The sequence below is a fragment of the Nannobrachium achirus genome, assembly GCF_963921795.1.
Source record: "Nannobrachium achirus genome assembly, chromosome: 11".
In the NCBI taxonomy this organism is placed as follows: Eukaryota; Metazoa; Chordata; class Actinopteri; order Myctophiformes; family Myctophidae; genus Nannobrachium; species Nannobrachium achirus.
In genome coordinates this window covers 27,109,297-27,127,500 of record NC_137820.1, presented here as the reverse complement: position 1 = coordinate 27,127,500, position 18,204 = coordinate 27,109,297, and the positions used below count along the sequence as shown (strand labels likewise).

The window sequence follows — 18,204 nt, the reverse complement described above, 5'->3', positions numbered from 1 at the left end:
TAACTCGTAGAATGTACAAATGGATCCTTATGGGCTTCCAACTCCGAGAAGTGTACGAATGGAACCAAATGGACCTGTATATCGTCGTTGTCGGGTGGAAACCTTGTATGTCCAAGACCGTTCGTTTTGTGTTCATCATTTTAAAAATGAACTAAACTAGTGAAAACAGCAGATCTACAAGCACACAACGCCTCGCACCGCGAGGCGTTGTGTGCTTGTAGATCGGCTGTTTTCACTACTTTTGTGCGACAGCCTTGTGTGATGAAGCAGGGCTTTACTTGGTGAAAAAAACATACAAACTTGAAACCTGGAGATACGAGGTTTCTGCCCGACAGTGACGATATACAATCTCAGAGTTAAACTAACACTAAGGAATTGACAGTGTGCAGAGTCTCATGACAGCCTGGCTCCAGAGACAGTCTGACTGCCTCACAGAGCCAGTGTCACGGCTAGCGAGAACAGACGGACAACAAGACACATGGGTTTCAGAGACGGACCAGACTGTGAGACAACGGCGAACGCTATAGTGAGCTCTGCGTCCTGATAAAGGCTGTCCTCTCGCTGCTGTGGTGGCAGTCCACCTCCTCAGCTGTGTCCGAGTCGGACTCGTACGCCGCCATGTCCTCGTCGCCCCACACGGTGGGGATGCCCTTGTAGCATATCCGCGCCTTCCTCTCGTGTCCCTGGCCGCTGAAGGCCAGACTGATCCCTCCCCCCGCCTCGGTGTGGCGGGCCGGCCGCCGCCGGGACTTCCAGCCCCAGGGCGGGCCGCCGCCGCCCGAGCGCACCTGCAGCAGGAGGAAGACTCCGGCAAAGGCCGCCAGGATGAAGGCACAGCTGAGCACGGCCACCAGGGCGGGCCAGTGGGAGGACAGGGCCGCGCCGGGGGCAAGGAGTTCAATGCCTCCTCCTCCCCCTCCCCCTCCTCCTCCGTTTCCAGCGCCGTCACCCTCTGCCGAGGTCTCCTCTCCTCCTCCGCCGAGCTGGGCCGCCTCGCCCGGAACACCCCCGCCGGTAGGGCTGTCATCATTAAAAGTTGTATTACTTCACGATTAATTGTCACTCAAATATTTGCGATTAACGGTTTCATTGGTGTGTTTGGAGTTCAACATTAGAACATGTCAATATCATTTTTATTTCCGTTTGCCTTTTAAGCTTCATATTCAAAATGGCACAGGACAATTATGACATATAACTTAAATATACAAAGACATTATTGACATTTAATAAATGTGAAGAAAGCAGAAATGATGATCTAAGCTTGTAGATCTGCTATTTCTGCTTTTAATAACAATTTGAAAATGTGTGAACATCTTTCAGCATAGAAAGTGTAGAAACAAAATTACATTTATGCACAAATAACTGCGATTATCTCAAATAATTGCGATCAGACGATTATTATGTAACAATTGCGACAGGCCTTACCCGCCGGGGGACTTGCGCTGGACCTGGTTCTGGTGCAGGCAGGAGGTGAGCACCAGGTGGCTGTGAGGCGGGCAGGACAGGCAGTCCGTGGGGCCCGTGCCGAAGCAGGTGAGGCAGCCGGGGTTGCAGGGCAGGCAGGCCTGCACGGAGGACAGGTCCACCCAGGCCTCCAGGGACAGGTTGAGGAGCTGGGGCCCCGAGGTGAAGCCCGGCGGGCAGAACTTCACGCAGCCCTGGAGGAAGAGGGAGAAGCCGGGGCTGCACTCTGGGAGAGAGAGATAGAGAGATAGAGATAGAGATAGAGATAGAGATAGATAGATAGATACTTTATTATCCCACAGGGGAAATTCAGTCACCCAGAGTCACACCGCAGTTAAGGTTACAGGATACAGGACAGTAAGAAAAAGAAACAGGACTGTTGTGTACAGCCGAGCACAAAAAAACAAACAAGAAAGAAGAATCAACAATACAGGAGAATCAACCATACAGAGCAATTAAGTTAAAGAAATATATATATATGTGTACTGTAAAACAGTTAAAAAACACAGCACAACATTAAAATGGTAGTACTTAACGTTTCTATAATGGATTGCAATTTTAAGGGACGTTTCTAAGCATATTGCAAACTCAAAGAACTTACAATGGTCCATTCATTCAAACATTAGGAACTACTTATCAACACAGTGCCCAAAAAAAATGACCACACACACACACACACTTTGGCCACGGACCCGCATCTCAAAATATTCAGTTCCAGGGACCCCCCAGAAGCAAAATTTTAGTTACAAACGTTCGCTTTGAAAATACATAATATGTATTTTCAAAGCGAATGTTTGTAACTAACATTTTTGAATATTTAATATTCAAAGATTTGCACACATTTTCACAACCTTTTCAAAAATAGCAGATCTACAAGCTCGCAGCGTGGCACTCGAATACTCAAATACTGTACTTAAGTACAACTTTTACTTTACTTGAGTAAAATATTGCAGTTTTTACTCACCTACAACTATTTGAAAACATTAGTTACAAACATACATTAACCAATTAAACCCTATGTGCAGCCAGCCACTCAACTCGGAGAATGTACAAACGGAACCAAATGGACCCTTAGAGGCCTGTAACTCCGAGAAGTGTATACATACAGTAGTTGGAATGAGGCATCAGCCCAAATGAGATGCCATGACCAGCCTGGGTCTACCTAAAAAAAACTGACGGCTACTGTTAACTATTTCTTAAACCAGGAAATTCAATCTTGCAGTCAGCAAGACCATTCAAAGTCCCTTTCCACATCATGTCCCGTGGATTTAGAAAAATCTCTGCTCAGTAAAATGTACATCAATGTCAACTGTCCCCCAAAACACTTTCCTAAAGGAGCTTCCTATCTGTGCCCTCATTCAGTATGCCGGTCATGAATATGAATACGTTTGGTCCTCCAGAATTTGGATAATCCAACGCGTGACAGTCGGAGAACATCCCGACAGAACACCAGCTCACACGCACCACCACCTTTCCTGCATAATTCCTCACTGAGTAATGCAGTGGTTCTGAACATTTTTTTCCCTTGGAGTCACAACTTCTTACAGCTGACAAAGCTGAGAGCCCCCAACGTGTCCGCTCACGTGTTTTTCAGACGTTGTTAATGACTTGAGCTCTAATACTCGTACAAAGAATAGCAAAGATAAGCATGATCGATAAGGTGCTCATAATCAGTCAAAATTAACGAGCGGTGGCACAGTGGTTAGCGCTTCGCCTCACAGCTAGAAGGACCTGGGTTCGATTCCCGCCGGGGGACGCTGTGGGTGCTGGGGGCGTGTTCCTCCCTCCGCGTCATCAGCGCCCACACCCTAGGTGGGGCTGGCGATAGGGCCTTTCAGTGTGGAGTTTGCATGTTCCCCCTGTGTCTCCTAGGGTTGATACCCTCACAAAAACATGCAGTAATCCTGGTCTCAATAATGCCTCCCCCCTGGCCAGCCGGGGTGCCTGATGGATGGGAAAGGAACTGGTTGGAATAACGTGTTCCTTCCACGTGCTACGTCCATCCAAGGGAAATCCCCCCTGTCAGGTGAAAAGAAACAACTTGGACTACCCATGCATTGAAGGAAGCATGAGATTTGTCCGTTGTCTCCCCAGGCGCGGCAGAGGGAGATCAGAGCCCAGGATTACATGGCATGGGTGAAAATGGGTTACAAAATCGTGGGATAAAAAATATTAAAGTCTACTGTAAAGGTACTACTGTATATACAGTACACACATTTTAAAACACATTTTCTCATGGACCACCTGTAATTATGCCAAAGACCATTGTTATTGTTATCCAGTATAAGGGCTGAGTGCCCCTAAAGGTCTGGTCCTAGTCACCGCTAGCCTCATTCTCTTAACAGCGCCTCAAAACCCCACACCATTAAGGAAATTGGCCAATGTACTATTTCACTTCTCACTGTGTTCCCACAGAATACAAAACACTAAACACATTTGTCATAGCGTAGATGCAATTCTTATTCCATTTGACATCCAGTCAAAACAGATTTTCCCTCAATTGGCTGGCTATGTACATTTCCAATTTGCATTGACACAGTTGTTCACTGGGTAACACATTGCATGCAAAAATACTAGGCTCAATGAGAATTGTGTACAAAGGAAAAGTTCCAAACGAGACACAGGCCAACATTTTGTGTGTTGTGCAGCAGTGGGGGGAGACATAAAGTTAAACAACCATACTATAATAGACAGACGGTGGGCAGTCCCCCTATGGACAGAGAAAAATGTGCTATATAAACATGTTTTTATCTATGCGATTTAGTCTTCACACCGATAGCAACACTACACAATCTGTCAAGTTCATAGACTGTAAAATATATGGACAAAGCGAAGCCATTGGTTTCTATGCAGCGCAAATGACGCATTTTTTTGGGGGGGTCCTTGGCATGGGTGTCGCCATCAGAGATTGTAAAAGCACCAGAGGATGCTATTGGCTGCCAACGGTCACGTGCAACCGCAGAGATACATGGGAGAATGTGGTCGGAGCCTCCCTAAATACAGCACACGAAGAAGAACACAGCCGGCTGGTATCAGTTTAGTTGGCCACGCCCCCCCGCAACTTTATCATCAATTTTAACATAAATGGGACCTTATTTTCACAAAACGCATATCATCGTGATTGAAAGGCAATTTTTAACTAGCGATAGGAACCATAAAGTATTTATGAAAATGTTAATTAAGGTTAGAAAACGAAAGGGGGAAATGAATGGGGTCCAATGGAGAACAATTCTTTTTGCGATCGGCCGGGGGGGAAAACAGCGCAACTAGCGGCCAATCATAGTAAGTTTTAGTTCCGTAATTGGAATCATTTTAAATCGGCGGAACTATGCCCCTGGTCCAGTTTCGATAAATACTTGCCATTTTGGTAGTGTGTCAGGGTTTACACATTGACCAGGAGGTGCGATATGTTGAAGAGATTGACTGACTTAACGTCTTTTCATGCAAGTTGTCATAATCATTATGTTTGCTATAGTTTCTTAGTGTTATGAGAATTGACTGATTTGACTGTTTTGGGGATGGGGAATTAGAGGGTTAGAGGTTCATCGAAGTGCGTCGAAGCTTTTCGAAAAAAGAGCCAACCTAATGGCAGTGCACATTACTCCTGGAATGCAGGTTTGGGTAGATACAGGTTTTGGCAAATAATACAACGAAAAAAGAGCCAACCTAATGGCAGTGCACATTACTCCTGGAATGCAGGTTTGGGTAGATACAGGTTTTGGCAAATAATACAAAGATACGTGGGCGGGTGCCTGGTGGCACCAAACGTGAAGCTCTTGTGAGCACGAGGCCCGGGTTGGGAATCGTGTCTTGCTTGTCCGGTATCTCCATCTAACGCTTTTTACACGTCTCTCTACTATACGCAGACCTATCTGAAACACAGCATAACAATTCCCGATTTTTTTTAACCCATTTAGAATGGGTACACATTATTGTGTATCATTATTTTATGCTTTAACCATTGAAAAATAGCAGATATACAAGCTCACAGCGCGGCACCGAGTGCCGCGCTGTGAGCTTGTAGATCTGCTATTTTTTGGAAAATCGTGAAAATTAGAATTTTGACCCGATTCTATAAGTGTCTTTTGAATCCTTCTAAGATTTTTTGAAAAACCCGTTTCTATGTCAGCAATCTGGCCAGCCATCGTCAAAGAAAAGGTCCTTTTCACTTAACTGGAGCTCAGTTAGTATGTTCTTGAGAGACTGCTATGTTAGTGGTTCTCAAACCTTTTCATGTGAAGTACCCCCAAAATGATATGCATTTGGCCATGGACCCCCATCTCAAAATATTTAGTTCCAGGGACCACCCAGAAGCAAAATTTGAGTTACAAAACGTTCGCTTTGAAAATACATATATTCAAAGATTTGCACGCATTTTCACGACTTTTTCAAAAAATAGCAGATATACAAGCTCACAGCGCGGCACCGACTGGTTAAAGCATTCGATAATTCTAGGCCTAAATGGGTTTAAACAACAAAAGACGCGTGTGGGTGGCAAACAGCGCAAGGAAAAAAACTTCTGACCCTTTTGGGGGGAGGGTCCTCCAGCCATCTCCTCCCACGCAAGCTGCTTGGCAACTTGAGCGGCTCTAGCATTGTTGCAGCGCTATCATCTCCCGCTGGCGCCTCAAGCCTCTGAGCTCTTGATTCAAACTGACATGACATATGCTGTTTGCAGACGCGTTTGGCAGAGTGCTCATTCATTCGCTGGCGTACACAGGCGTGCTCAGCGAAAATGCTTGTATTAAAGTAAGCAAGCCAAGTAAGTGAGAATGCTTGTAAAAATGTGCAGTATGCGCATTTAAACGTCCTGCTCCTCCCAAGTTCCGACGATGATTATAGTTAACTATCATTTGGGAAAAACTAATACCACAAAATAAGGAAATAATAACAAAAATGACCAATTCAAAACTAACTAACTGATATCAAGCATTCTTTCCTCCTACATCTTTTATAAATCAAAGCTTTCCTCAGAGGCTAAACCTCTTGTTGTGCACCTGCAAGCCACTGATTCCCAAGCTGAGAAGGCCTTGTCTGTTTGGAGTGGTCCAACAATATTAGTCATGTAACAGTTGGCCGGATGGTCAAGGCTCCAAGAATGTAGATTTTTTTTAATTTACCTCCAAAACTATGCAGGATTTTTACAGTCAAGGTCTGAGGCCAAAAGTACACTTTCAAAAACAGAAAGTAAGAAATAAACACTTCATAACTATGCTAAGAGAAAAACAACAACATCAAGGCCCTGGCAGCTCCCCCCTGGTGTTGGCTACTTAATAGCTTCAAGCACTGAGCATTTCCCACTCAACACTTCCACCCTCCGTTATATGAGGAGGTGAGACCCACCCCAATTAGTAATTGGCATCATTATCAACTCAAGACTAATAATGGCCCATGAGAGACTACACAATTACTAGACAACACAATTACTAATTGTGTAATTACTAATTCTGAGCAAACTTTCAAGGCATCAAATGATTCACAAAACAATGACCATAACATTAGAAAATAGATAATACCGGTATACAATAGCCTTCCAAACAGACACACCGCCAAGCAGCTGTGCAGTGTGTCCTTGTAATGTCCAGTTTTTACCCTGGAGTGTCTGTTGCCCCGTGACAATCATCCACTTGAACCCCAGCATCACGAGGCGTTGTGTAAATTGGCTATTTTTGGCAAAGAGATTTGGTGTAGCGTAGACGGGGGAAAAAATAGGTAAAAAGTACAGAGCCAACTCATGTCCAGTGGTTAAGTGGTAATGATTTCATCCATTGTCTGCCTCATCTATTATACTTTAAAGAGGCGGTGCCATGGTTTTTTTGCCCCCTACAATATGATGATCAGGTATTATGTTTATACTAGGAGGAAGATTTTTTCCAAAAAAGTTTACAGAAAGTGTTAAAATTATGTGGCCACATGCACCAATTCCTTATGTATGCGTTGTTTGCAGGTGGGTGGTTAGCCACACCCACAGTGTTGGGTGTATGGTAAAGGGGGGGGGATGTTTGATTATAAGATGACAGTAACTCAGTGTTTTTCAGTTGGGCCTTTTGACTCAGAGGCTTTCAGCTTTCAGGAAGAAACCAACAATACACAGGGAAGACATATTTGAACATTATAACCCCACCCCATGGTCTATTAGAGCAGTGTTTCTCAACCACTGTGCCTGGGGACCTTTGGTGTGCCCCTGGGAAGGGTCAAGTGTGCCCCTTGAAACTGCTTCTACAAGCACACAACGCCACAACGCCTTGCGGTGCGAGGCGTTGTGTGCTTGTAGATCTGCTGTTTTCACTACTGTTGTGCGACAGCCTTGTATGGTGAAGCAGGGCTTTACTTTGCGAAGAAACATACAAATTGAAACTTGGAGATACAAGGTTTCTTCCCGACAGTGACGATATTTACACCCTGTATTATGTTGGTGTGCCCATGGATTCTTGGGACATGAAAAGTGTGCCCATGCAGAAAAAAGGTTGAGAAATACTGTATTAGAGTAATGTTATCTTCATAGACACATACAAAACAGAAAAAGTATAACACTATGGCACCACCTCTTTAAAACGCTGGTTTTGTTAGATGCAAGAAGGGAGGGTACCCTAACCCTAACCCTTTCTGAGCCACTGCTGTCAGTCAGTCTCACCTATACAGATCTGCTGGGCGTCGAAGGTCTTGCAGCTGTTGTTGGACGGGTGGGGGAAGTCGGAGGCGGAGGGGTTGACGGCGCTGGGCCCGGTCCCCCACAGGATGAGAGTGAACTGACTCAGAACGCCTGTGGGAGAAACACAGCAGGGAGAAGAAGAGAAGGAAGTGTCAGCGTGAAAGAGCAAGACAAGTGCGATGTTTGCAGGGGTGTCGCACCACATTCTGGGCCCTGGGTTCAAGGATTCACTGCGGGCCCCCCCATGAATGTTCTTCATAGATGGAACTGGGAATTTTGTGCTTTAATATGCAAGCTCACAGCGTGCGCTGCAAGCTTGTAGATCTGCAATTTTGTAAAAATCGTGAACATTTGTGCAAGTCTTCTAAGGTTTTTTGAAAACTCTGTATTTCCCATCTCAAAATATTTATTTCCAGGGACCCCCCAGAAGCAAAATTTGAGTTACAAATATTTTGTCTTAAAAAAAGACATATATTCAAAGATTTGCACACATTTTTACAACTTTTCAAAAATAGCAGATCTACAAGCTTGCAGCTTGTATATCTGCTATTTTTCAATAGCTAAAGTATAAAAATAATTAAGACCCCTCCACCTTGGGCCCTAGTAACTCAGTCCCCCCCCCCCCCCCCTTGTGACACCCCTGGATGTTCGTCCCAGACACGGAGAAGGGTGAGTGGGCTGAGAGACAAGGCTAAGGAGATGAGGGGAGGGGGGCTGCACTCGAACCGAACTCCTGGAGTGTTGGAGGTGGAGAGGAAGCGATCTGCACTAGCACAGGGCTGCTGCCTGTAACTATCCATTATTTCCGTAGCGATTATTCTATCGGCTCCAACTTGAATTGGTAAGGTCCATGAATGTAGATTTTTTTATTTACCTCCAAAACTAATAAAACCGTCCCATGTAGGAATTTTTACAGTCAAGGTCTGAGGCAAAATGTACACTTTCAAAAACAGAAAGTAAGAAATAAACACTTGATAACTATACTAAGACAAAAACAACAACCTCAAGGCCCCGGCAGCTCTCCCCTAGTTCGATGTTCATCCCGGGAGGGGACACGGAGAAGGGCGAGTGGGCTGAGACTAGGGATGGGCCGATATGTGATATTATCGTTTATCGTGATAAATAACTCTAACGATAATCGTATCGTAGAGATGTCATTTATCGTGATATCGTCCTCCGTCATGCACTGGGATCAATTCAGCTTTTATTTGCAGAGCTGCATATCTGGTACCACTTGAACCCTCTATAATTGGTAAAAGGTACTTATAATATACGTACTTGATACAGTCTTTTTTTCACTCTCAAACGATCTAAAAGCTCACAACGCGTCACATCCAGTTGTGAGCTTGTAAATCTGCTATTTTTTGGCAAATGTTCCGCCCCAGGATAATGGATTTTGATTATCGCGATAATATCGTAAATCGCTATTTATTTTGTCACAATAATCATGATATGACATTTTCATATCATCCCATCCCTAGCTGAGACACAAGGCTATGAGGAGATGGAGAGGAGGGGAGGGGACTCGAACCCAACTCCTGGAGTGTTGGAGGTGGAGAGGAAGAGATGTGCACTAGCACAGGGCTGCTGCCTGCACCTATCCATCATTTCCTTAGCGATTATTCTATCGATTCATCGAGGATCGTGTTTTTTTGTCCTTCCTTTAAATCTATATCTTTTTTTAGAATGTGTATATATCAACAAATCGATAAAACACGTACGCCCTGACCTATTGTATATTTTGCCGTGCAATGGTGTCATGCAAAAAATAGTGGAAAAAGCATAAGCGCTGAGCTTGTAGAACTGCTATTTATTTATGTTTTTGGCCTATAACAACATGCCCAGAATAGGGATGCATTTTTTAATGTATTATTTTATTAGATTATGTTCTATAATCCATTAGTTAGAGTAACTGCTGCATTCCTAACCTGTGGTTTCCCCTGCCATCCGTCTCTGAGCTGAGGTAAACAAGGGCCTGGGAGCCGTCCAGGACCCTATGAGTCAGGCTGTTTACGGCCTGATGTCTCTTTTGAAGGCAAACATGAGTCACTCAAATAACAGTTCCAATGGAGGTGAACTTCAGAGCGAAAACACTGACTTTCATACATTAATGGTCGTTATCAAAGTGTGCTAATTTAACACACCGATTATACAAATGGAACCACGATGTACGTTCTCAGAGTTCAATTAACGCAGAGAACATTACTGTGTATGTTTTGCCTTTTAGTCAGGATGTGCTTATCTGAGTTTTCTGCCCCGAACTCCCATTACGGAGGAAATGGGAAACAATGGGTGGAACAGGGAGGGGGAGAAGAGATTTGGAAAGCAGTGAGTGCGTTGAGACAGTGGTTTAAACCTTTCCTTGTTCAGGGCCCACTTGAACATCTCAAAAGCCTTCCTGGCCCACCTATCTGATCACTTAACTCACTCGCTACCATTGACGAGATATGACAGATTTTTTATTTAAATTAATTCAATATCGTGATGGTGTGCATTTGCTCTAAAAAGAACAGGATCCGGCTTTAACCGGAAACAGAAAGTAGGCTAAAGTAGGATAAATAAATAAAAATATATCTATTGGCTCCCAAACACCCATTTATCTGTTTCCTGATCCTGCCTAGAGTCCACAGCATAAACAATGCTAACTAGTTAGCTTGTGTCTCTGGAACGGTTTGATGTATTCATGTGCGGTCTTTTGTCATCGGCGCCGTGGCGCGCCGTGCGTGTGGACTGTGCACAATCTACTGGTTCTTAGGGAACGGTTGAAAAACAATCTTGGTAGTAATTAGTAAATGAGTTAAGTGGTCAAATAGTTCATTGGGTTCAAGCTTAGATCAATGGATTTAACATGGTATCCTTTCAGGTCCTGTGTATCGGTATCACAAATGGTAACTGGCATCAATATATATTTACAGTTCCAAAGCAAAGTACCCAAATCTTTTAACATTAAGTCAAACGTTTTCGAAAAAATGGGAGCAGATCTACAAGCTCACAGTGCACCAACACCGCGACGCGTTGTGAGCCGGTAGATCGTCTATTTTTTAGTAGCTGTTCAAAGTACAAAAGCGGGCTTAACTGGTTAATACATGCTTTGTAATAATAATAAGAATTTAAATCTGCAAGTTTTTGCCATGCCATGTTGAAAACCATATCAGCAAAGATCAGTATAAAAAGTTGAAGGTTTTTAAGAGCAACGTCCTTGGGGTTCTCCTGTACGGGGCAGAGTCATGGAAAGTGACACAGGCCATGTGTCACAAGCTGGACGTGTTTCAGACAAGATGTCTTAGGAGAATACTTAAGATATTCTGGCCAATGACAGCCTCCAATGAAGATCTTTACAGGAGAACAGGCCTGACCCCATTGTCAAAAGTTATAAAGTACAGAAGATGGATGTGGATTGGCCACGTATGCAGAACGGACCCAAGTGCCATCCCAAGGGTAGCAATGAGATGGACACCACCAGGGAAGAGAAAAAGAGGTAGATCTGTTGAGAAGGAAATGAAAGAAGTGGGATGGACTTGGGGCCAGGTGCAGCATCGGGTAGCAGACAGACAGCATTGCCGTTCATTGGTGAAGACCTTGTTTTTTTTTTCAAAACATTTTTTTTATAAAAAAAAATCCAAAAATGCCTAAAATGTATTAGGCATGATCGCAATCGCGAAATTGCATGTTTAGCCCCATAACAAACACATCTTTCAAAATGGCAAAATGTTTGTTTTGTCTGACCTTGAAGGCTTCTATCTCATGAATGCCTGAACGGATTTCCAAGCGGATTTTTTTGTTTGAAAGCTGTGAAAAAGTACTACACATATGGTGCATGATCTAGGCATGGGCGTGCACGATCCGTGCACTAAACATTGATCCGTGCACTAGAAATTTAGGAAGGTGGCATCCTGGTACTTGGCGGCCATCTTGAAAAGGGCAATCAATGAGTTAAGTACAGCACTTGAGTAAATGTACTTAGTTAAATTACACCACTGGTAAAAAGTGGGTCTTTGTGTGATGATGAGAAGTGGGCTCTCTAGGGGTGAGGGCTGGTGAATTGTGTTACCATTTTCGTGTCCTCCTCCTCCTGCCTCGTTCTGGATCTCCAGGGTCCACTCCCCTTGAGGGTTCTCATCCCACGAGTGAGTGCTCATGAAGGCCCAGTCGTTGAAACCCTCCGAGGAGAAGTCATGGGGCCTGAGAACCAAAGGAGAAGGGACAGTTACGAGGCGGTGAATCGGAATAATCAGCTAATAATCGGTCAACAAGATGGTTCATCGAATTACGTTTTAGTAATAATCAGTTTAATTTAGACCGGGAACACGAATCTGTGTGACTTTAGATTGGAACCACTTCAACCAATATTTTATGCTTTAGCTATTAAAAAAATTTGAACAAGTCTTTGGATATTTTGACTCGATTCTATAAATGTCTCCTAAATCCTTCTTCTGAATCAGTGGTTCTCAAACTTTTTCATGTCAAGGACCCCCAAAAATCACATTATAATATTATTTGGCGCGGACCGCCATCTCAAAATGTGTTGTTCCAGGGACACGGCAGAAGCAAAGATTCGAGTTACAAATGTTCGCTTTTTTTTTCTTTTTCAAAAATAGCAGATCATACAAGCCTACTGTACCAGTAGGCCAGTGGGCGCCCCAAACCGGATTCAGTTATAAAATAGTTCCCCTGCGCTCAAGGACATACTTTTAGGGCCTACCTAATAAACCCCTTGATGCGGCATAGTTTTGCTTTTGGTAAATTCGTTTGGTAGATGCATCTTTTAGTCCAACTCGTAGCGACTGGCAAGACTACACTAGGCTACTTGAGCATTTTAATAAGGATTGGGGAAACAAACGGGGGGAACAAAACAAAGCGACGCCGCTTCTTCTGCTTGTGGTTTCTGCCTAGACAGGATAAAACGGCTCGTTGTAAACGAATACCAGGCTTTCCCCCGAGAAAGCCTGGTGGTCTCTCTAGACTAAGTGTTGGAAACTTCCACGGTGTTGAATGGTGAGGAGCAGGAAGCTTGCACGTCTTGCTGGTGGGTGAGCCAGTAGAGGCAGCAGTGGCAAGACTACAGAGAGTTGTGTGGGGAATTTGGGTATTAGCATATTGGGAGAAAAAGTGAAAAAGAAATTGGCTACTCTAAAAGGAAAGAAAAGGGAAGAAAGTGTGTGTGTGGTTGAGAGGGTAGAGCTGTTGTCAACACATGTTGGTTTTGCCAAATGAACAGTCCAGCCAAGCTAATGAAGGCTTTTTAAATTTGAATCTTGGGAGATTGATAAATTGGGAGAAAAATAATAATAATTGGCTACTCTAAAAAAGAAGCTAAAGTGTGTTATCAGTGTATCCCCGCTGATGGAGCCAGAGCTGCTGTCCACGCGTGTTGCGTTCGCCTAAATTGATGGTTCAGCCTAATTAATAACGGCTTTTTTTTTTCTGGGAACTTGGGAAGATTGAGTGCCTCTGAGTTTTTTAGTAGTTTAATTACTGCTTTCTTTCTCCCATCACATAACTTAGAAAGTGTAATGTTTTGGACCAGCGGGTAGACGCACTATGCAATTTCAAGAGGTCTGTTTGGGTTCAGATAACGTGATGAGCATTTACCCATTTTGGTACTATTGCTTGGTAAACCAAGCTTTTTCGCTCTAAATGAATTGCACAGTCAATAATAGTATATAATCTATATAGCAAACCACAACAGATTAATCTGTTGTGAAAATATTTGCTAATTATTGACAACCCTGACAACATACGTAGACAAGAGTGGTCACTTGCATGAAAATGCATTGATTAATGTAACGCCTCCATTAGCCAAGCTTTGCAGAGCATCTGGTTGGTTGACTGAAACATTGCACAAATAAATGTACATAATTGAAGACAAGCTGTCTTCACTTACAGGGGCACTAAGTGTTCCCTTCCTACGCACCTGTCTATTGAAAGGTGGATAAAAAGGTGATAAAAAAAGAAATCCTATTCTTCTACAAAGGCCGCTGACAATACAAGATGTGTAGGCAGTTATGCTTGATATACATATAGATATACTTAGATGCATGTGGGTGTTATCTACCATTATACAACGATGTTGTGACAACCATAGATTATTGCAATATCTACAAAAACATGAATTATTCATTCTCATTCATTTATTTTCTAAATCAGTACTTTGTGCGCACACACATTTCACAAGACGGATGCAAATTCTATACCCCAATATATATTTTATATGTTTAATTGGCATTAGTAATAAGGCTGCATGATTCTTACTAAAGGTTTTTTCCCCTCCCTAATCATCAGGGTTCTCTCACAAGATTCTTATTTTTTTTTCAATAAACAAACCATTTTATTACAACTGTCAGTCAGCCAATGCAACGCTATTCGTTGTGAGAAAGCATACATTTTCTTGTCAAGCATTTTCATCATGTTTTCTAAACGCCTTGTTTTGAACCACGTTGACTGGAGACATCTCTTTCTTTTTTGTACCATCTCATCTGTAACACTTGCATTATTGAGGTTTGTGTGGTCTGGCGGCAGCCGGTGTTTTGTAATGTGGTGTTTTAGTCCTTCCTTGCTAAATCATATGGGGTTTTATGGTGATGTTTGAGGTGTTTTTATAGAGAGTTATAGAGTGTTACCTTGAGGTGCTGCAACGATGCCCAAAGTAGTGTTTACAAATTACGACTCCTTGCAGATCCACACAAGAATGTCGTTGTTGTCGGATGGAAAATGTCCAAAACCGTTCGTTTTGTATTTATCATTTTAAAAATGATTTAAAAATAGTGGAAATAGCCGATCTACAAGCACACAAGTGTGCTTGTAGATCTGCTATTTACACTAGTTTTGTGTGACAGTCTTGTATGGTGAAGCAGGGCTTTACTTTACAAAAAAACATACAAATGTTAAACTTTGAGATACGAGGTTTCTGCCCGACAGTGACGATATGCTCCTTTTTCAGTAAAAATACAAAATCACTCAGCCAGGATCAGCAAGGATCTCCCTCAGTGAGTGTTGCTCATTTCTTCAGCTTGATATCATTCTGCCACAGGCTCTCTGGCTAATGTTTGTTTAATGTGTGTTTTTTAGATATTGTCTTTTTTTACTGAGGGGGAGCGGTATTTCAGGTTACTCTGGTCTAGAGTAGAGTTCTCAACGGGCCTGAAAATTAAGGCCCGGCCCTAACTGGGCAGGCCCGAGGCCCTACCCGGCCCTACTAGTTAGCATACATTTTAGGCCCTACCCAGCCCGAAAACGTCGGGTCGGGTATGGTCGGTCATATAGTAATAGTAAAATAATAAAAACAAATATTTTATTTTTTCATTGAGCCCCGAGGCCCTACCCGGCCCGACTAATTAGCTTACATTTTAGGCCCTACCCTAACCTAAATGTCGGTCGGGTTCGGGCAGAATTTGGGAACTCTAGTCTAGAGCACTGGGTTGGGACTCATTATTTTGTGGGTCGCAGACACATTTTTATGGGTCCCTTTATCTTTTGTTTGTTTTTAATTATTAATTCATAACAGTTTCATACTTTTTTTTTCTCATAAAAACTATTTCGGGCGCCCGCTGGCCTAGCACATAGGCTCTGATGCCTTGACAGCGTGTCACAGGTTCGAATCCCAATCCAGAGGACCGTGGCTGTGTGTCACTCCCCATCTCTCTCCCCATTTCCTGTCTGTCTACTGTCCAATATATAACGGCATACAAGCCCTAAAACAAATCTTGTTTTGGGGCTTATAAATAAAATAAAAACTAATTCAATGATTTTTGTCATGAAGAAATAAAATATAAATCAAACAAATCCCACAAATTAGAAAACAAATGTTGAAGAAGTAATGAAAATAGGGGAAAAGGGGATCTACAAGCTCACAACGTGACGCGAAGCGACACGCTGTGAGCTTGTAGATAATGCTATTTGCACTTGTCTGGGTCCCGGGCAAACGTCTAATTTCTCTTTTGGGGTCTTGAGCTAAAAGGTTAACCCATTCAGAACGGGTACACATTATTGTGTATCATTATTTTATGCTTTAACTATTGAAAAATAGCAGATATACAAGCTCACAGCGCGGCACCGAGTGCCACGCTGCGAGCTTGTAGATCTGCTATTTTTGAAAAATCGGGAAAATTTGAATTTTGACCCGATTCTATAAGTGTCTTTTGAATCCTTCTAAGGTTTTGTGAAAAACCTATGTTTCTATGTCAGCAATCTGGCTCGCCATCGTCAAAGAAAAGGTCCTTTTCACTTAACTGTAGCTCAGTTAGTCTGTTCTTGAGAGACTACTATGTCAGTGACTACTTTTCATGTGAAGGACCCCCAAAATGATATTTATTTGGCCACGGACCCGCATCTCAAAATATTTAGTTCCAGGGACCACCCAGAAGCAAAGTTTTAGTTACAAACGTTCGCTTTAAAAATACATATATTCAAAGATTTGCACACATTTTCACAACTTTTTCAAAAATAGCAGATCTACAAGCTCGCAGCTTGTATATCTGCTATTTTTTCAATAGCTAAAGCATTCAACAATTCTAGGCCTAAATGGCGTCGGAGGGACAGGCAGAGTAACGCGTGGTGGACGGGAGCGTGCGTGCGTGCGTGCGTCTCCCCCTCTTCACCTGGGCGACAGCAGGGTGGAGCGCGTGCCCAGCGGGCTGATCAGATGGATGGCCAGGTTCCCGCGGTGGTTGTAGGACAGGGTGAGGCGAGCCTGCACGTGCTCCAAGGAGCTGACGAACTCCGGCCGCCCCCAGCACGCGTCCAGCGTCTTGCTGAAGGACAGCCTGCTCCCGATGTCTCTGCAAGGGGCCAGGGAGGAGAGAGGGCTGGGGTTAATGGTGTGTGCACCGGACGCCTTAACGAGGATCAAAAGAGGTCAAACGCACGTCCAAAAACAAACCGTTTAAAGGCAGGTTGCTGATGAACTCAAAAGAACACGAGATCAAAGGCAAAAGGAGGAGTTCATTTTATCGCTTCTGAAGAAGTGCCGAGTGCTGGAAACGTCACTTTCGTTTGGTGGATGTCACATCCAATAAAATTCATAGGAGGGAGCCTAATACAGTAGTGGTTCGCTAACATTTTCATTTGAAGACCCATAAAAGGATAAGGACCCCCATCTGAAAAGGCTTTGTAGAGAACACGAGACAAGGTGTGTGTCGTAAAAAATTAATCCAAAAGAATAGCCAATCTACAAACTCCCGACACGTTGTGAGCTTGTAGATCAGTACATTTCTGAATAGCCTATTAGTATAAAATAGGGTTAAAGTGTTTAAACGGAAGAGGAGCCCATGGAAGCCTCTCGAGGATTATTACTATTAGCGCTGTACAGCCACACAGCGCTAATAGATTTCACTATTCCTCCTATGATGAAGTATCAAGGGCTTACAACAATTTACAATTTAGGCAATTAGCAGACGCTCTTAATCGACTTACAATAAGGACAACACAATACTTCAATGATCAAATGCATAAAAATAGTAATCTAGAATCATAGGTAAACCAAGACCCTATAATCAGTCTAACAGTAGAATAACCAAAACATCTATAATCTGTACACTGAAACTATACACACACTATAGTTTAATTGTTTAAAAAGGACATGCATGCAACAGTGTCTCGTACACCAGTGGTTCTCAACCTATGGGTCGGGAAACCCCAAGGGGGTTCCCAAATTATTTTGTGGGGTCCCCCAGATGATTAACTGAATGTGCAACGTTGTTTTCTTACTCAACAGTAAACAAACCAATATACGTGTATAGAGGGTTTATGCAGATTTCTAAAGTGACAATTTAACCCATTTAGGCCTGAACACATTATGACGCAATATTTTATGCTTTAACTATTGAAAAATAGCAGATATACAAGCTCACAGCGCGGCACCGAGTGCCGCGCTGTGAGCTTGTAGATCTGCTATTTTTGAAAAATCGTGAAAATTTCGAATTTTGACCCGATTCTATAAGTGTCTTTTGAATCCTTCTAAGATTTTCTGGAGAAAACCTATGTTTCTATGTCAGCAATCTGGCCAGCCATCGTCAAAGAAAAGGTCCTTTTCACTTAACTGGAGCTCAGTTAGTCTGTTCTTGAGAGACTACTATGTCAGTGGTTCTCAA

At 43.1% G+C, this 18,204-nt stretch overlaps 1 protein-coding gene across 1 annotated transcript in view; it reads right to left on the bottom strand.

Moving 5' to 3' along the window:
• Nucleotides 1-253: 253 nt before the first annotated feature.
• The window catches only part of furinb (furin (paired basic amino acid cleaving enzyme) b), a 165,215-nt gene continuing 147,264 nt past the window's right edge, over nt 254-18,204 (bottom strand). Inside the window, exons 13-17 of the mRNA XM_080736426.1 lie at nt 16,714-16,893; nt 12,168-12,298; nt 8,099-8,227; nt 1,426-1,690; nt 254-1,020 (exon numbers count right to left, since the gene is read on the bottom strand). Coding sequence (XP_080592552.1) covers nt 522-1,020; nt 1,426-1,690; nt 8,099-8,227; nt 12,168-12,298; nt 16,714-16,893 — 1,204 coding nt within the window. The 3' untranslated portion in view covers nt 254-521. The remainder of the gene's footprint in view (nt 1,021-1,425; nt 1,691-8,098; nt 8,228-12,167; nt 12,299-16,713; nt 16,894-18,204) is intronic.